The sequence below is a fragment of the Aethalodelphis obliquidens genome, unplaced genomic scaffold (genome assembly GCF_003676395.1).
Source record: "Aethalodelphis obliquidens isolate GAN/ISIS:26980383/991018 unplaced genomic scaffold, ASM367639v1 scaffold89, whole genome shotgun sequence".
In the NCBI taxonomy this organism is placed as follows: domain Eukaryota; kingdom Metazoa; phylum Chordata; class Mammalia; order Artiodactyla; family Delphinidae; genus Aethalodelphis; species Aethalodelphis obliquidens.
Window position 1 is genome coordinate 3,834,580 of NW_020838033.1, and position 18,056 is coordinate 3,852,635.

Sequence of the window (18,056 nt, forward strand, 5' to 3'; positions counted from 1 at the left end):
GGAGGGAGGAAGGGAGGGAGGGAGGGAGGGAGGGAGGGAGGAAAGGAGGGAGGGAGGAAGGGAGGGAGGAAGGGAGGGAGGGAGGAAGGAAGGAAGGAAGGAAAGGAGGGAGGGAGGAAGGAAGGAAGGAAGTAAAGGAGGGAGGGAGGGAGGGAGGGAGGCATCCTTAAATGTCCTGAGTACCTGCAACCCACAGGGTTGAAAACACTCTTCCCTCGTGGCACAGCCTCACCAGAAACCCTCCCTGTAGTATCACAGCAATAAAAGCACAGGTTTGGGGGCTTCCCTGGTGGCACAGTGGTTGGGAGTCTGCCTGCCGATGCAGGGGACACAGGTTCGTGCCCCGGTCCGGGAGGATCCCACATGCCACGGAGCGGCTGGGCCCGTGAGCCATGGCTGCTGGGCCTGCGCGTCTGGAGCCTGTGCTCCGCAGCGGGAAGTTATAAAAAAAAAGCACAGGTTTGGAATCAGACAAGCTTGAGACTGCACTTTGAATCTATCGCTTATTGACTATGACTTTGGACAAACTGCATAATCTCTCTAAGCCTCAGTTTCCTCCTCTGGAAAATGGAAATGATAAAACCTACATCGGGCGAGTCATTCTGAGTCTTAAATAAAATAACGTGCACTAAGCACCCAGCAGAGTCCTCCTGCCTTTCCTGGGATTCACGTGAGGAGCAACTTTCTGAGGGGCCCGGGGAAGGCTCCAGACCCTGAGCTGAAGTCCTGCCCCTCAGTTCCAAAGTCCCCAACTGCAGCCTCTCCCCTCCTGCTGGCAGGCAGAAACCCACTGAGGACCCTGATCTGGGGAGAGAGAGGGAGGCATGAGGAAGGGGCAGGGAGAGATGGCCAGTAGCTCAGAAGAAAAGAGGGGAGGAGAGGAGAAGAGAAGAGTTTGCCTCTCTGAGTTTCTCTCAAAGGGACAGACTGGGGTCTGTGACCCCCTCTGATTCATTCACTCACTCAGTACATGTTTATTGAGACCCTACTGTGTGCCAGGCACCGTGCTGGGTGCTGGGGCAATAACAGGGAACAAGCAGACACAACCCCCGTGCCCATGAAGATCCTAGTCAGGAAAGACACACACAAGATGAGTAATTCAGCAAATGAGACAACGTGAGGCAGTGAGAAGGGCTGTGATGGAAACAGAAGGACGAGAGGGCTGGGGATTGTTGCTACTCTGGACAGAGCCCTCAGGGTGAGCGTCTCTGAGAGGTGGCCCTTGAGCTGATGGAGACCTGGACAAAGAGAAGCCAGGGGACAGATCCCAGGGGACAGCAGCCTGAGGGTTTTGGGGGATGGCCGCAGGCAGAGTGAGAGCAGGGGTGGAGGTGGGGAGGGGCTGTTCGACGGCCACTGTGAGAAATCTGGATTTCAGTCTCGCTCTGCTTGGAGGTCCCTGGCGAGCAAGGAGGAGGCCGGAAGCAGAGTCATAGCTTCAAGGGGCCCTAGAGGCAATCTGGTCCAAACCTCATTTTATGGATGGGGAAACCAAGGGTCAGAGAAAGGAGGAAGTTGCCAGGGTCACCAGGGGTCGGTGCTGGCCCTGGTCTCCTGACAGCCAGGAAGTCACGTCCAGCTGCCTTTTCCTTCTCTGTCTGCTGTAGGCACTTCCGGTTTCCCCTGGACCAGACCCTGAGTGCCACCACCCCAACGCTCCCCCGTGCACCCCCGTATCTTCCTGTCTGTCCATCTGTCTGTCTATCAGCCTCTGCTGGTCTCGCCACCTGACTATATCTTTGGGTCACTCATCTTTCTCCTGCTCCCATTTTAATGATAGACGAAGTTTCAAGGCTCCACTAAACAAGCCAATTCATTAAGTGGGAGGGGAGATCTCAGCTTCCTCCTGAGCCCATCCCCACCGCAGCGCGGAAGGCTTGGAGCCTTGGGGCTGGATGGCAGCACCCCTCAGGTCCAGCTCCCAGCTGCCCTTTCATCATCACAAGGGCTCCACAACCATTCGGAGCAACCCTCCCCCAGAATGTCCCACCCCACATCTCTTCTCCCCAGAAGACATCCCTCTGCCTCCACACAGGGCCCCCCTCAAATCCAGCCTTCCCTTGTGAAAAAAGCACAGCACTGGGAGTAACAGTTGCCCCCGCTGGCTTCTTAGAGCTTCCTTAGGTCTAACCAATCTCTCTTGCTGCAGAGAAAGTCCATTTCTCCTGGCTGAATGTCTGTCAAAGCCGAGGAGACAGGGTGTCCTCTACTGAGAGATGTGATTCAAATCTCTGTCTGCCCCCTCTTTTTGACCTCCCAGGGTATCTACTCTTCCAACCCAACTCTGAAGAGGCAGCCCTCAGCCAGGCCTGGGTCTGGTCCCCATGGCCCAGCACATCCTTGTTTCCTCCCAATGCCCCCTTCCCCAACCCTCTCCATGGTTCTCGCAACTCAGTCAGGTTCAGAGCCATCTCTCATCCACCCGGTCACATCCTAAGTTCAGAAGATCCCACCAGGTTGGGTTTGCAAAGGACCTCAAAAATTGACCTGTCCAACCCATTCCTTTTTATATTGAGATCTAAAAAATTGTTTTCAATTACCCATACACATCCTAACAAATCTGAAAAGGAAAGACAAACATTAAAAAAGAAAAAAGATCTCTCATAATCCCACCACCAAGAGTTAAAAATTTTGCCCACAGCCTCACTTTATAAGGGAGGAAATAGGCCCAGAGAAGGAAAGAAACTTGCTCGAGGTCACACAGCAAGTGAGATGCTGGGACTAGAAACCAAGTCTCTGGCCACTCTCTGCGTGGTCTCTCTGAAAACTGGTGGCTCTTCACCAGCAGCCTCTTGCCATATCAGCCTCCACTGTCCTCTGCCCACACCCTCCTTCTCAACAGGGACCCAGGCCTGTCTCAGCTACATTCAGGGATCATTAAAGTCAAGCACACTGTCACTGATGCTTTGCCTGATGACAGCACACCCCTGAGACACAGCAGCCCAACTACAGCATCACCCTTGCCAAACCCTCCACCTGCTCCATCCATCTGGGGGACATGCATGCCAATGAGGCATGGAGTACTATCTTCCCAATTCTCTCTGTCAAGAGGCTTGACTGCAGTTACCCACCTCCCCAACCCCAGAGAAGTTCTATGTACATGAGGAGGAAAGAGGCGAATGTAAAATTACTTGTTGAAAAATGCTTCTCCTTTTATAACAGGAGGGACTCAAGGTAGATCTCAGAAAGGACTTCCACGTAACAGCGATGATTGTAGAGAACTGCTGTGCGGAAGAGGAGTGTGCAAGATAGGACACCCCCACCCCCCAATCTAGAACCAGAGAAGCTAACGGCCAAGGACCACCAGGGCAGAGCAGAGCAGGAGTGACAGGAGGACCCTGGAGGCTGGGGGTGGGGGAGCAGCAAGTTGCTTCTTTCTGGGTCCTGCTCTCCGAGTACCAAACGGAGAGAGGAAGGCGTCAGGCCCGTAGTGCCCTTGTTGGAGGAAAGATGCTGGGTCTCCTCCATCCTCCTGGCTGCTCCCACCCAGCCCCCAGCCTGGGTCAGCTTGGGAGTGGGGGCAGGGAAAAGAAAAAGGAGGCAACACTGGGACAGGAGGCACCCCAGACTCCGCATCTCATCAGAATTCAGCCTCATCCGGTGTGACCAGGGGTCCCTATGTCTCGCCCACTGCCCCCTTTGGGGCCAGAGCCCACTGCCTTATAGATCCCGCTCTACTAGGGTCCCTCCAGTGTCCTTCCAGGAGGGAAGGAGAGCTCGGGGCATCAGTGTCTGACGCTTCCTCCCTCACTCATACACCCTGTGTGTTTAGAAAAGTGGGGTCCCTGTCCACCTGCCACAGTCCACAGGGCGCCCGGCCTCCCGCAGACACGACCCCCCGGCGCCCCAAACATCGCCAGCATGCCGGTACCTGCCCATGCCCACGCCCGCCTACCTGCCCCCCGACCCCCGCCCCGATCCACCTCAGCCAACTCCGGCCAGTCCTACCTGCTCCGGGCTGGGGGCTCAGCCCCCGGGCAGCCTCCCTGAGCACCAGCACGAGGAGCCAGAGCTCGGCCCTCATGGTGGGGGCCAGGCCCGCCCCCGGCCCGCAGCTGCCCCGGCCGGGCTCTGGCGGCGCGGTCCCCCGGGCTGGCAGGCGGAGGGGTGGGCGGCGGAGCGGTGGCGGAGCGGCGGCGGAGCGCGAGGCCGGCGAGAGCGGCGAGAGCGGCGAGAGCGGCGAGAGCGGCGGAGCGCCAGCGGGCGGCGAGCGAGCAGCGCGGCCTCCCGGAGCCGGGACCGGGGAGGGGGCGGGGCGGGGGGGCGCGGCGCCTCCAGAGCTCGCCCTGAGGCTTCCCCAGCCCTCCCAGCCCTGCCCGAGCGCTCCCCGAGAGCTCCCGCGGCTGCTCCCTAGGCGGAGGTGGGGGGGGGGGCAGCGGACGCAGGAGGGGGACAGGGCGGGGGACCCTCGGGCTGGAAGAACCCCCGAAGAGCACCAGCTACCCCCACACCGCACCTTAGCTCCTGCCTCCCTTCCCCTCCTGACTCCCTGGGGGAAAGCTGTGGAGAAAAGGCTCGAGAGGCCAGACCTCTTCCTCGGACCATGAGCTCCTACCACCCACCCCCCGACCCAGCTCCACCAGGCTTCCCGACTTTCTGGGCTGTTCCACGGAGTTGTGTGGGTTTCTGATGCCCACCCCCACCCCAGAATCTCCCCTTGCAGCAGAGGCCTGAATTCCACGCCCTCCCGTGGCTCCTCTCCACTTTATCCCACCCCCATCCCCCATGGCCAGCAGACAATTGCCTTGTCCCCATTGCCTTGCCCCCCAGCCCAGCAGACATGGAGGTGGAGGGGGCCTGGCTCACCCCTACTTTGAAATAACCTGGACCCCTTCCCACCCCCAGGAGGTAACCGAGGCCACCCTCCTCTCCGGGGACCCCAGGCCTCCTCAGGGCCCGACCCAGTCAATCTTCAAAGCCAGTCCCAGAGCAAGGAAATGTCTCACCCCAACTGCCACCACGTTATAGCAGCCTCTGGGGATAGATTCCCCCCCCCCACCTTTTTTTTCCTACCACAACAGAATAAAATACCTGCAATTTAGGCTATTTAATAGACGGCAGGGAATCAGGTCAGGACACGGAGGTGCCTCTTCCCTCCCCGACCTACTTCGTACGACAGCAAGAAACTCGAGCGCTGGATGGAGGGAGATAGAGGGGCGAGGGGGGCGCCCTGACATATACGGGGCTGGGGTCCTAAAGACTCTCTAATCTTTCAGAATCCCAGTTCCTCCTTCCTCGGGACCCAGGGTCCCAGAAGCGACCTCCTCCAGTCCTAAGGCCTCTATTCAATTACAATGGGACAAGACAAGGCCCATCTGTAAGTTCTTCTTCTTGTCTCATTTAAATTGCTATTTTGCCGACTCTCAGGATCAAAAAGACTGCTGCTTCCAGCTGTAGCTTCTTGCTGCCCTCTAGTGGGCACATGACGAGCCGCAACGCGCCTGTTCTGCGGTTTTCCTCACTTTTCTGGTCCTGGCCTGGAGCTGCCCGCGACCTCCTACTGCAGCCGGGCAGGTTCACAAGTCTTTGCCCCTACCTTCCGAGAGGTCAAAGTGAGAGGTCCCAGGACGAAATTCCAGCTCCGGCACTGATTTCTTTGTACATTCCCCCGTCCGGGATGCCCCGCGGTCTATTTTAAAAGGTCTCTTAATAAGAACTCAGGCTGAAACAGCAACTTGGAAATAATTAGAAGCAAACGACCTGTAATTTTTTTTAATGTAAGCTTCTAGAACTTGAGTGTACATCAGAATCACCTGGAGGGCTTATTAAAACATAGATTTCTGGGGCCACCCCCAAGCTCGAGATAGGGACAAGAATCCGCATTTCTAACACGTTCCCAGGTGGTGGTGCTGTTCTCGGTACCACATTTCGAGAGGCACTGCTCTAGAATTCCTGTATTTCGTACTCTCGCCGCTCCTCATCTGCCCAAAATAGAGGTGGCGGAGGAAATGTCAACACAAAATTGTGGAAGGAAAAAAAAAGCTGTAAAGAAAATTGTTGCTAGAGAATCGGAGTCCGGTGCCTTTAAAAAGGCGCTGAGGGGGCACCCGGATTTGAACCGGGGACCTCTTGATCTGCAGTCAAATGCTCTACCACTGAGCTATACCCCCTCTTGTGGCAACGCTCGGCAGATGACTTGTTAGTGCTTCTCTAGCGCAGGCGCTGTGCTGGACGCAAGAACAGAGGTGAGGTCCAATGTTTACAAGAGATGGAGAGAAAATGAATCTCAAGAGATTACTCATCTGGGTGCAGGGTTTGTTTCCTGAAGCTCTGAACTAAAGAATTCTAATGATGTAAGAAACTTAAAGTTTGAGAATGTGGGAGGGGAAGTCCCTAGAAATTCCACACTTCAGGGGCCTTCCTTTGGGCCTGGGTGCCCCTTTCCTGCCCTGCTAGAGTTCCCTTAGCGTTTCTCTTAGCGCCCACTTCTCCATCCTACACGCTCTCGTAGACTCCTCTCGGCCTTCCTTCCCTAGCCCGAGCCCGGCCCTCAGAGACTCAGCTTCTCTTGTTCCCAACAGCAATTGGGGTCCCCGGGCAGGGCCACCTGCGGGTGCTCCCGCTTCCACCCTACCATTACGAGAGTGGGCCTTTGTACAATCCACCAGCAGACTGAGGACACGATCTGGCAGGGCCGGGGACTCCACTCCACCCACGCCCGACTGCAAAACGGGTCAGCAGTGCTGGAGGATCCTTCCCCTCGCGCTTGTAAGTAAACTTCAACGTGTGCATTGCAAGACCAAGAAAACGCGAAAAGTCTTGCATAGAGAGGGGGCACCCGGATTTGAACCGGGGACCTCTTGATCTGCAGTCAAATGCTCTGCCACTGAGCTATACCCCCATCCTCTTGCTACCCTCCAGTGAGAATGAATTTCCGTGGAATACGGGGATGATATTACCTTTGAACTATTGTGTTTCTCTTTGAAAATAATCTAGTGAAAGGAAAATAGAATCTGAACGGCGATGTTTAGAATTCCTGAGTTCTTTCTCCACAATCACGCCTTATGTAAACCACAAGGTTAAAAAAATCCTGAGCCCTCTATATCTGTGTCCAGCCTCTCACAGAGATGTCACTACCTGACTTGGGAAGGGAAGAGACCCCACTGATCTCAGGACCATCCCAGGTCTTCTGGGGTAATAGCACTGCTCCCTGTACACAGATGGGTAGCCTGGGTTTCCATCCTGTTTCCAGCTCTGCTTTGATAGGACCCCTAGGCTTTTCCAACCCCGAAGGGCCCCTCCTCCCCTCCTCCATGAGTTAGCATCAAACCACTCTTTCCCCTAGGCCCAGGCAGAGCCCAGAGCTCTAAGTCCTGGCAAGTGCGGTATCAGTCACCTGGCAGAGGGCTGTACAGCCCAGGACCAAGGAGCCAGTCCCCTAGCCAGACAGACCCTTGAGGCAGCCCCCCTCCACTTCCAAGGTGGATTTCCCCTGCCTGAGAGCTTTGTATGAAAACCAAAAGCCAGTCTGAGGCACAAGCAGAAGAAGAAATAAGAGGTGAGCAGTTTTCAATGACATTTATTACACCTTCATAAAATTCCTACTACAGTGTGAAAAAAATCACTACAAAAAGACAAGAAAAGCAAATGCTCTAGGAATCTGAGATATTTGGGAGGAGTAGGATTCACACAGGAAGGACACTGGGAGTGAAGGTGTGGCTTAAAGCTCAAAAGCTGTGGTCGGAGGGGAGGGGAGGGTGAGGGAGGAGTAGAAGTCCCTGCAGTGTGAGGGACTGTCCCTGGCCAGAAGGTCCTGTCCTCTGCCCTCTCCCCTCCCAGCCTTTGGTTCTGCCCTCCTTCCCCTGAGCCGACCCCTTCACCTTTCTGGAATCTCCTCTGATCAAAGGGTAGGGGACGAAGATGGCTAAGGGGCCAGAAAGCTGGAGTAGGGGGTGAGGGGCTTAGGGTTAGGGTTCTAGGAAATAAAGAAAAATTCCAGGGTTTCTTACTCTGTCCTCCATTTTTCCTTCAGAGAGGTTGAGGGCTGAGGGGAGGGGGCTCCACTTCCTAATCCCCCAGCACATCCAACAGCTTCTCTGGTGTCTCCAAGAAGGATACCTGCTCCCATGGAGTGAAGGGCAGCTTTTACTGTTGTCCTGTCTGCAGCAATTCAGGGTGCTCAGTCTAGCTCCTCAGTGCGGCTTGGGTGGATAGTGGCAATCTCACTGCCCATAGCTGTCCCTGGTCCCATCGGAGAATCGCAGAAAAATAACAAATAGTCACTTGGGTTTTCCACCCACATCGTCCATGCAAAACCCTCAAAGATTCTGGTTGGCCTCAGGCTGATGTCAGTTGACAGTGGCCCAGGACTGCATGCACTGAAGCCCGGCAGGCAGCCTGCAGGGACAGAGGAACAGGGCAAGGGTCGACATATCCCATGAGGATGATGGCCTTCCCAGCCCCCAGCCCCTGCTGACTGATGGAACGACCAAATTTGTGTGCAGTTAACAAATATGAACGGACTGTGTACCTACCACGTATCAGGTACTGTGCTAGGGGTTACTGGTGAAAAAACAGACGTGCCCTCTAGGGCTTACAGTCTAGCAGAGGAGATAGATATTAAACAAATGATCAAACAATTCTGTAACTACGTGCTGTGATAAAGGTTAGAAAGGAGATGTACAGAGGCCTCCGGATGTCTGGGAGTCAGGGAGGGCTTCTTTGAGGAAGAGGCCTGGAGACCCACCTTAGCAATGTCTTTGCGCAAGGCTCCAGTGCCCTCTTCCCACCCGCTCCATCACTGGGTCAGTACCAGGGTGGCCTCAAAGGCCTGGGAAGAGGCTCCATAAGCAAGTTCTTCCATTATACTGTGAGCAACCCCAGAGAAGGAGTAGAGTCTTGGTCATGTCTGTATCACTTGGCACAGTGCCTGGCACATGGGGGTTACTTAGGAAATGCCGATTGAATTGAACCAACTGTGGTTTGGGGGAGGGGGTCCTCCTGACCCAGGAGTTGGCAAGGACACTGCCAGAAATGTGTGGTTCCTTGGGCTGGCCTGCCTAAAGTCTCCCCTTCTTCAACTGGGCATCCATGTCCCCAGCCTGCTGTGACTCCACTTGAGAGGGAAGAGGAAAGGGAATTCTCCAGGCCTGATTCGAGGTCCTTTCTGTAGGACCACGACCTAGCTCTCACACATCCTTCAGGTGTTTAAGCAGCTACCTTCTCAGCAGCCCCTCCCTGGACACCTTATCTAAAACTGCAACATTCCCCACAACAGACATCCAACTTCCCTTTCCTATGGGTTTTTCCCCTTTACACTTATCACTTTTTAACTTACTGTATATTTTTCTTATTTTCATTGTTTATTGTCTGTTTCCCAACCCCCCACCCCACCCCCACTGGAAAATAAGCTCCACAAGGGCAGGGATTTTTGTCTGTTTTGTTCACTGTTTTGTTCACACTCAGGTGCCTAGAACAGTGGTTGGCACAAAGTACAGTCATTTCTCCATATCCATAGGGGATTGGTTCCAGGATCCTCGCAGACACCCAAATTCTCGGATACTCAAGTCCCTTATATAAAGTGGCATATATTTGCATATAACCTAGGCATATCCTCCTATATACTATAAATCAACTCTAGATTACTTATAATACCTAACATAATGTAAATGCTATGTAAATAGTTGTAAATACAATATAAATGCTACGTAAATCATTGCTGGAACACGGCAAATTCAAATTTTGCTTTTTGGAATTTTCTGGCATTTTCTTTTTCGAATATTTTCAATCGGCAGTTGGTTGAATCTGAGGATGTGGAACCCATGGATATGGAGGAGGGACTGTAGGTGCCCAATGAATGTTAAATGAATGATATCATTTATTCTCTATAGGAACTCTGGGAGGGAACAGGTATAATCACCCTCCTCTTTACAGACAAGGAAACTCAAGGCCAAAAGGACTCAGAGATTCCTGCCTGGAAGGCTTGTCCCCCAGGTCTTCCCATGGCTGTCTCTTCATTCAGGTCTCAGCTCAGAAGTCACCTCCTAGGAGAGATGGTCCCTGACGACCAGAGCTAAAGCAAACCCATCCCTGTTATTCAATTTCACTTTCTTCAAGCACTTCTCAGTACCTAACATGTTTGTGTTCAGGTGGAGTGTCACCTCTCTCCCCACTAGAACAAACCCCTAGAGAGCAGGGACCCTGTCCTGTCTTGCTCACTGCTTACCCACAGCATCTTAACCATGGGTAGATGCTCAGCTGTCTTGACCCAGGAGCTAACTGTGAGCCAGATTCTGACAAGAGAGAGACAGGAGAAGGTTCTGATGGTCAGTCGTCAGCACCACTGGTTAGGCCAAGCCCTGGAGGTCCAGGTGGGACAGCCATTAACCTTTCCCCGGTGAGGGCACAGCAGCCCTGTGTGTGCCATGTGCCACGGGTGGTCTTTCATGGCACCAAGGCTGAGGAATTGGGAGATCTCCACGGTGGTCATGGAGTCCTTCACGTCCTGCTTATTGGCAAAGATCAGGACGGAAGCATCTCACAGAGCCTGTGGACAGAGGAACCCAGCCCCAGTCAGCCTGCCAGGATCCAGCCCCCCTTCCCATGGCCCCGTGAGTCCTCCCTACCTCCCCTGCTTTCCCAGGTGGGGTGGGGATGGAGGTCCTGCCCAACACTAACAACCACATCCAGTGACACCGACAGCTCCTGGAATGCCTCTCAGCCACATAGTATCCTTACAATGATCTCGGGAGGTAGGAATTTGATGATCCTCTCCGTTTATACTTGGGGAAATTGAGGATTAGAGAGGTGAAGTAACTTGTCTGGGGTCCCACGATGCGTGAGAAGTGGGGTCAGAACCTGAACTTGCAACTCTGGCTTCTGTGATCAGTTGTGCTGAGGGTGTTATTGCCCTTCATCTGGGATAATCTCGCCCCGCCCAAGCTGCTGGGATGGAGGTTCTCAGAGACTGGGGCATTAGGAATAACGCTCAGAGAGGCTAAGTGAGTAGACTGAGGTCACAGAGCTAGTACACCGGGTCCTCTCCCAACTGCAGGGGTCTTACCTCATGGGCCAGCATCTTACACAGCTCCTACAGAGTGGTCAGCAGTCGATCCCGGGCCGTGCTGTCAATCACAAGGATGATGAACTGACCAGCAAAGGCGAATTGTGAGTGATGGGCTTTCCCTTCAATGAACGTTGTCTCCTTGCTCACTGCACTCTGCCCTGATGTGAGTCCCACAGAAAACAAACTGTGCATTCTCAAGACCTCACTGCCCTAGTCCCATTTGAATTCCCTTTTCTATCCAGACCCAGGGTGGACTGAGCACAGCTTCCGATCGTGTGCCAGAGGTTATGCCAAGCACTGGGCCTTCATGACTCCATTTAGGCCTCATCACAACCCCGTGGAACTGGAACTGTTACTATGCCCATTTACAAACTACGAGACTGAGGGTCAGGGAGGTGATGTATCTTGCCCTTGGCCACACAGCCTATGAGTAGCAGTACTGGAGCTTGAAATCAGCTCTCACTCCAGGAATGAAACCACTGGATTCTGCTGCTGCCGGAATGAGAAAGTAAGGCCCCCAGGACAAAGGGCCTGCCCCATCCAAGGCATCAAACAGACAGCTGCCAGGAAGTATTCAAGAATTTTAACGGGCTTTGCGCTGCGTTAAGTATTTGACACATCTGAATTAGCTCTTGTTTTATTATTTAATTTTCACAACCCAGGGAGGTCATTATTATGGTCTCCATCTCACAATGGGACAATCAAGGCCCAGAGAGGTTAAGTGACTGGCTAATATCACACAGCTCCTCCAAGCCCAGGCACCCTCCTCACCTCAGCACTGGAGGAGTATGTGTTCCAAGCGGAGCGCAGAGCCTCCTCTCCTCCTATGTCCCCCATGAAGAAGTGGGTCTTTTGCAAAACAATCTTCTCCACGTTGCTACGGATGGTGGGACATGTAGGGACCACCTCATTCTTCAGGCTGGGGAGGGAGGAGAGGGTACCAAGTGCTCAGCCCAGTCCTCTCCCAGCTCTGGTCCCCCACCTGAAGTCAGGCTGAATCTAACTTAGAACAATTCAGCCCAGGTTGACGGAGCCTCTGCTGGGCATGAGGGAATGCAGACAGGAGTGAGACCAAGTCCTGCCTGGCTTGGACCCCAGAGAGGGGAGATTTATTAGAGCAGTCTCCCCAAACTTTAATATGCAGCTGAATCACCTGGGAGTCTTGCTAAAGTGCAGATTGTGATCCAGTGGGTCTGGGCTACGGCCCAGCATTTTGCATTTCTAACAAGCTTCCAGATGATGCCAACACTGCCGGTCTGTGGACCACACTTTGAGCAGCCAGGGATCGGAAAAAGGAGACAGACATAAGTGAGGGCCATCAGAAAGGGGCTTTGTTTAAAGTGACTTAGAAAACACACACGTTTTTATACGTAGGGAATGCCTCTGGAAAATCTGGGAAGTGAAACTGGGAGTTAGGGATGAGAGGGAAACTTACTTTTCACTATATATGCTTGTATTGTTTGAATTTCTCTTTTCTTCTAATTAAAATATATATATATATATATATATATATATATATATATATATATATATATTACTTTTTCAGGGGAAAATTTTCCTAAGTAAATAGGTTCCTAACAGGAGAGATGCCATCCGGAGTAAATATCGGGAAAAGCTCCGATGGATAATTACTCAGCACGTGTCCCAGACTCTGCTAGACCAGGAGCTACAGAGACCAGGCAGACCCAAAGCTGGCCCTACCTTCTGGGTTTGAAGAAGGGGGAGAAAATGACACAAGACTGGGGTGCAGGAGTTAGAAGGAGAGACCTGACGCTAGGGGGAGCGAAGAGCATGGAGACCATCGGGCAGGTTCGGACAGCTTCAAGCCCGCAACCGGGTTTGGCAGGGGTAGGGGGTAGACGGAGGGAAGCAGTGGGGTTGCTCATACCGAGCAGGATTCGAAGGCCTGGCCGAGAAGTCATTGAACTGAGCGGCCACTTTACCAGGAAGGTCACACCAGGTTCCGCCAGTCAATCCTCCTGGCTACAGGGGAACCCGAGGACGCTGGGAAGGGCTCCGGTGATTGGTCCAAATGCTTGTCAGTCTGGTGGGAAGGCCCAGCCCCGCCCCCCATCCGAGAGTCGCTTACAACTGGTGGGGAATGGAGGTCTTTCCTGCATTGTCCAGTCCCACGATGATAATCCTGTGTTCTGGACGCATCCGGGGGAAGGGCAGGGTCAGGGCCAAACCCGATGACCAAGGGATTGTGTGCTCCACCAGGTCTCCCAGGAAGGAGACAAGTGTTCCCCGCAGGCTGGGGGGCCTGTCCCCACCTTACTACTTCTGCTCCCCCGCCCCCTTCCCCCACAAAAAACAACAGGGCGGGTTTCTTTCCCACCGGGCCGAGACACCTGCGCCACTCCTGAACAGTGGAAATGGGAGCTGAGCCCCACATTCCCTGCTCCACATTTCCAGAAAAGCGATTGTGCCAAAGGTCGGGGGCGCTCAGGGCTTGCCAAGAGAAGGGGTCTGAGGAAAGAGCCGAGCGAGCGTGAAGTCACAATCGCAGGAAACCGGCGACAGCGTTGAGCCGGAGGAAGGAGGCTCGCCCAACCCTGCGCCCTTGGGCGCACCGAAGCGCGCGACCACCGAGGAGTGGGCGGGGAGGGGGCAGGGGAGACTGCGGAGCAGGCGGGGAGGCCCCACTCAGGACCCTCCGAGCCCGAGGTCCCCCATCACATCCGCCCAGACGACCCCAGATCGGGGGGATGGGGGGACAGGTGGGAGCCGGATCAAAGCGGTCGCTCGGATGCCCTGTGCTCCCCTTACCCTGTTTCCCGCAGATGCTCATCAACTTGCCGATCAGTTGTCCCATGGCACGTCCCGGGTCAGACAGGGATAGGACTCGGGGGCCTTCGGGTGCCCGGGTGGGGGTCCCGGCGCTTGGAACCCCGCCCCCTCCCACACACCTCCGGAGGGCCGGGCAAGCTTTACCTACGGGGTTGCGGACGCCCCGGGAGTCCGTCCCCTAAGGGGCTTGGGAATCCCCTGGGACGGTGGCCCCTCGAGGGCGCTATGAACCTCACAGTGACAATGAGCTACGTGTCCAGAGCCCTGGAGGTGTAAGGAAAATGGGGTCCAGACTTCACATCCTCCCCCTCGCCCTGAGAAAAGCCTAGAGTTCTCTGGGTGGACTACTCCCCACTGCAAATCAAAGAGACCTAGCGCAGGGGCCCACATCGGATGCCAGCTCTCCCTTCTCCGAGTGCCATGTCTGAGGCACTAGACAAACAAAACCCTAGGCCACCCGCCTTCTGTACTTACTAGCTGTGTGAAGCAGACAGAGCCCACCCATCCTCTCTGAGCTGGGAGAACATTCCAACCCTCTACAGGCCTCTAGTTGTTTCACCGGTGTGGGTCCTGTAGGCCTACTCAGAGTGAGTTCCCTTGGGGAAGGGCAAGGTGTCCCCTCCTTTTGCAGGCCCCTTGGTGATGAGCATCTTCTAGGAGTAGAGCAGTGCTGCTTCCATGCTTCACTGACAAAACTACTGCTCCAGCACAGCTTTCTGATTCCCAAGGGTGGGCATCTGAAGACAGTGACGGAGCACAAAGAGAGATCTCTCAGCCGGAGACCCTGCAAAGGGGGCCAGGATACTAAGACCCAGCCAGGCAGAGCCTGGGCCAAGAGAGAGCCAGGCTGGAAGAGGGAGAGGAAGGGGGAGCTGCTTGTGGCTGTTTGTGAATTTCCTTCTGCGCTTAAACTGGGAAAAACCAGAAGACAAAAGGAGACATAGGGAAAAGGCAAACCGAACTCAGGCTGAGGGGGTGGTTAAGAGAGACCAGTCACCACACAGGAGACTCGACTCCTAGCCCACTGCCACTGCCCTCTTACATCCCATGAGTGCGCCCCTTCCCCAAGGGAACAACACTTTAACTGGTCTCCCTGCCTCCCCTTTACTCAGCATCCTCCGCACATCCCTACTAACCTTCCTAAAGCACAGCTCAGAGTCTGCTACGCCACAGCTCATAAACCTTCTATGGCTCCCACTGGAGTCAGGTCAGTCTCCTCACCTGACATTGAAGAGCCACCATGAACAACCCCCCCCTGCGTCTGCAGGTTCCCCCCCCCCCCAATGCTCTGCGTCCATGGTCCTTGCCCACACAGGCCCAGCTATGATTTTGCTTCTCTATTTCCTCCACCTGAATGTCCTTCACCACCTCAGAAAGGTGGGTTCCTCTGTCCCTTTAGGTGCCTGCCATAAAAGCCACCTACTTCCCAAGCCCTGGCCTGGTTCTCCAACTAAATGGGACTTCTTTCTACCCTGAGATGATAACTGGCATGTCTGCTTTCTCCAGGCAACTGTGAGTCCTAGGGAATTCCCTGGCAGTCCGGCGGTTAGGGATCTGCACTCTCACTGCCAAGGGCCTGGGTTGGATCCCTGGTCGGGGAACTAAAATCCCATGAGGTGTGGCCAAAAACACCAAAAACTGTGAGTCTTAGAGGGCGGGGTCATGTCATGCTCATCTGTGTACCCCACCCCCACTGCCTGCCCGAGCCAGCGCCTGGCATACAGTGAGGATGTGTTGTTATTGGATTGAAGGGCCGTAAGTTAAGTTACAGCCTGAGAAATGGTCTTTGGAGTATCAAAAAAAGGAGTATGAGCACAAGTTGAAGAGGATTGAGGAAGGCTGGGAAGTTTGTGGAGAGAAGAGGGAACAGCTCACTAAATACAGAAATTTCATCCCACCCATGGTGGTGCCCAGAGTTACAAGGAAGGAGAACTGACTACCAGAGCCCATCTGGGCTGATTCCATTTCAGCCCTCGTTAAAAAGGAGCTGGGGCTGCATCTGGGTGGAGTAGGATAGGGGCGCAGAGGGTGCTAGGGGAAGCAGCAATGTTTAAAGCATTTTTACTGTCTGTTTCCTGGAGGGGAGGCGGGAAGGAACCTCTTAGTGCACCCTGACCCCACCATCAATAGCAGAATTGAAAGTGACGTTCTGCTCGCTGGAGCACATTCAGTAAACAGACAAGAGCTGCCTCTGCTGTGAGGCCCAGAGCCTGGATCCTAGGGGGTACTCATTCATTTACTCATTCATTTGACAAACGTGAGTCAGGAATTAGGAACATGCCAAGCAGACAAAACAGACCGTGTCCGGGAGCTTGCCATCTAGTTCGGGAGACAAATACACGCACCAAAAACCAAAAAACAACCCTGAGAGACAGTAGGCTGGAAGGCCTGATTTAGAAGGGAGCTGAGGCACACGTCTCTGAGGATGTGATTACCGGGGCTAAGACAAGATTTTTGTCAAGGGTACTGGGCTGGAAACCACACTGCTTTCCACCCTGCTCCCAGGCCCTGGTGGCCTCACCTCAGCTCACTTTTACAATGGTGGAAACCTTCAGTCTCTCCGACCTCAGCTCACTCTAGTGTAGAACCTACTCAAAAGACAGAAGCAGCTGGTCAGGGAGGGAGATAGGAGGGGTCCCCAGCATCTCCATTCCTGAGTCCCTGAGGTGGCTGCGGTCATAGCACCAGCCTCTCTGGGCCTAGTCCCAGCCGACTTCACGGTTGTGGAAATCCTCACCAGTTGACAACCACCAACGTGCTTATTGTGTGCTGGTTGAGGGCTTCTGGTTACCAGGAGACAAGAGTCTCTCTCTTCAGGGACTTCCCTGGTGGTCCAGCGGCAAGACTCTGCACTCCCAATGCAGGGGGCCCGGGTTCGATCCCTGGTCAGGGAACTAGATCCCACATGCCACCACTGAAGATCCCACATGCCACAGCTAAGACTCAGCGCAGCCAAATAAATAAGTAAATAAATAAATATTAAAAAATAAGTCTCTCCTCATCTCTCAATATCTCTAAGCCACCTAGAAATGCCTCTGCTGGCAAGTTCTGGGCAAATGTAATTTCAGGCAGAAGGCACGTGGAGAGAAGACAGAAACATACTCAGACACCTGCCTCCTCTTCCCCTGCACCCCTTCCCTTGCAGAAGCTAGGGCATCCTGGGTCAGGAGAATTAGCACGAGACTTGGGGGTCACGGACACCACAGAACTTGAAATCCGATCTCAGTTCCTGTCCTTGCTTGATGGCTGTGTTACTATGGACAGACTGCTTAACCTCGCTGAGCTTTATCTGTAAACTGAAGCTAATGAGCTCTGCCTTTGATTTTAAAGTACCAGGGTCCACTGCAGATGGAGTTCCTCTGTGCAGCCCCAGACCAAGCCTGTTTTCTGCTCTTCTCTTGGACGTTCTCCCACATGCACCTTAAACCCACCTTGTCCAAAGCTAAGTATCATTTCTGCCTCTGACCTGTTTTTTCACCTGCTTCCTCTATGTCTGGGAAGACCCTCACCCACAGTCACCCCAGATGCCTCCTTTTTTCTCACTAGCTGCCTCCAATCACTCTCCAAGAGCTCTCAATCGTAACTGCTAGATGTCTCTGGCAGCCACCGCCTCCTTCCCCATTCCACTGAAAACCCTCCTCATTTTTCACCTGGAGCATTGCAGCTGTTTCCAAGCTAGGCCCCCCCCGCCCCTCCGATCTATGCTCCAAACTGCAACCGAGAAAATCGGACCATCACTGCTTACAGTCCTTCAGTTTCTGCACACCAGCTTGAGGACAAAGCCCAAACTCCCTGATGTGACTCAAGGCCCCTGTGACTTACTCCCGATGACCCCTCTCTTACCACCACCTTGAGAGCACACTTTGCTAGCAAAGTGCCAAGAACGTGTCATGCGTGTCACCTATTTCCTCTGCCTTGAACCCTTCCCCTCCTTCTCTGCCCAGGTTAATTCCTAACCAGCCTTCTAGACTCCACTCAAGCCTCACCTCCTCCACGAAGCACCCCCTGATCTCCCCAGGTTAAGGCAGGGACCCCTCTTCCAGGTTCCCTCAGGACCCACTGCTTCCCACATCAGAGAGCTCGTTGTGCTGTCCTGAATTGTCTGTAGCTCCCACTTAGACTTGTGCCTGGTACATAGTAGATGCTCAATAAATGTTTGCTCAATGAATAAACACAGGAAAGAAAGATCGATTCCATTGAAAGGCAGTGGGAGGAGCACTATGATGGCAGGCAGACTGGGCTCCAGTTCCAGCAGTGCTGG

At 54.0% G+C, this 18,056-nt stretch overlaps 2 protein-coding genes and 2 non-coding genes across 5 annotated transcripts in view; all 4 read right to left on the reverse strand.

The window, feature by feature from the left end:
• Window positions 1–4,098, reverse strand: part of PLXDC1 (plexin domain containing 1) — a 63,955-nt gene extending 59,857 nt beyond the window's left edge. For both annotated transcript variants that reach the window (XM_027094505.1, XM_027094504.1), the window contains exon 1: window positions 3,949–4,098. In XM_027094505.1, coding sequence (XP_026950306.1) covers window positions 3,949–4,024 — 76 coding nt within the window. In that variant the 5' untranslated portion in view covers window positions 4,025–4,098. The remainder of the gene's footprint in view (window positions 1–3,948) is intronic.
• Window positions 4,099–6,038: 1,940 nt separating this feature from the next.
• TRNAC-GCA (transfer RNA cysteine (anticodon GCA)) lies at window positions 6,039–6,110 on the reverse strand. The gene has a single exon. It is a non-coding gene; the product is annotated as a tRNA-Cys (tRNA).
• Window positions 6,111–6,769: 659 nt separating this feature from the next.
• TRNAC-GCA (transfer RNA cysteine (anticodon GCA)) lies at window positions 6,770–6,841 on the reverse strand. The gene has a single exon. It is a non-coding gene; the product is annotated as a tRNA-Cys (tRNA).
• A 668-nt stretch (window positions 6,842–7,509) lies between these two features.
• Window positions 7,510–14,048, reverse strand: ARL5C (ARF like GTPase 5C). Its single transcript, XM_027094614.1, is given in 7 exon segments — window positions 7,510–8,337; window positions 10,328–10,356; window positions 10,358–10,486; window positions 11,003–11,086; window positions 11,777–11,924; window positions 13,095–13,155; window positions 13,775–14,048. Coding segments are annotated over 7 exon segments (546 nt in total). The 5' UTR covers window positions 13,821–14,048; the 3' UTR covers window positions 7,510–8,288.
• Between the last annotated feature and the right edge of the window lie 4,008 nt (window positions 14,049–18,056).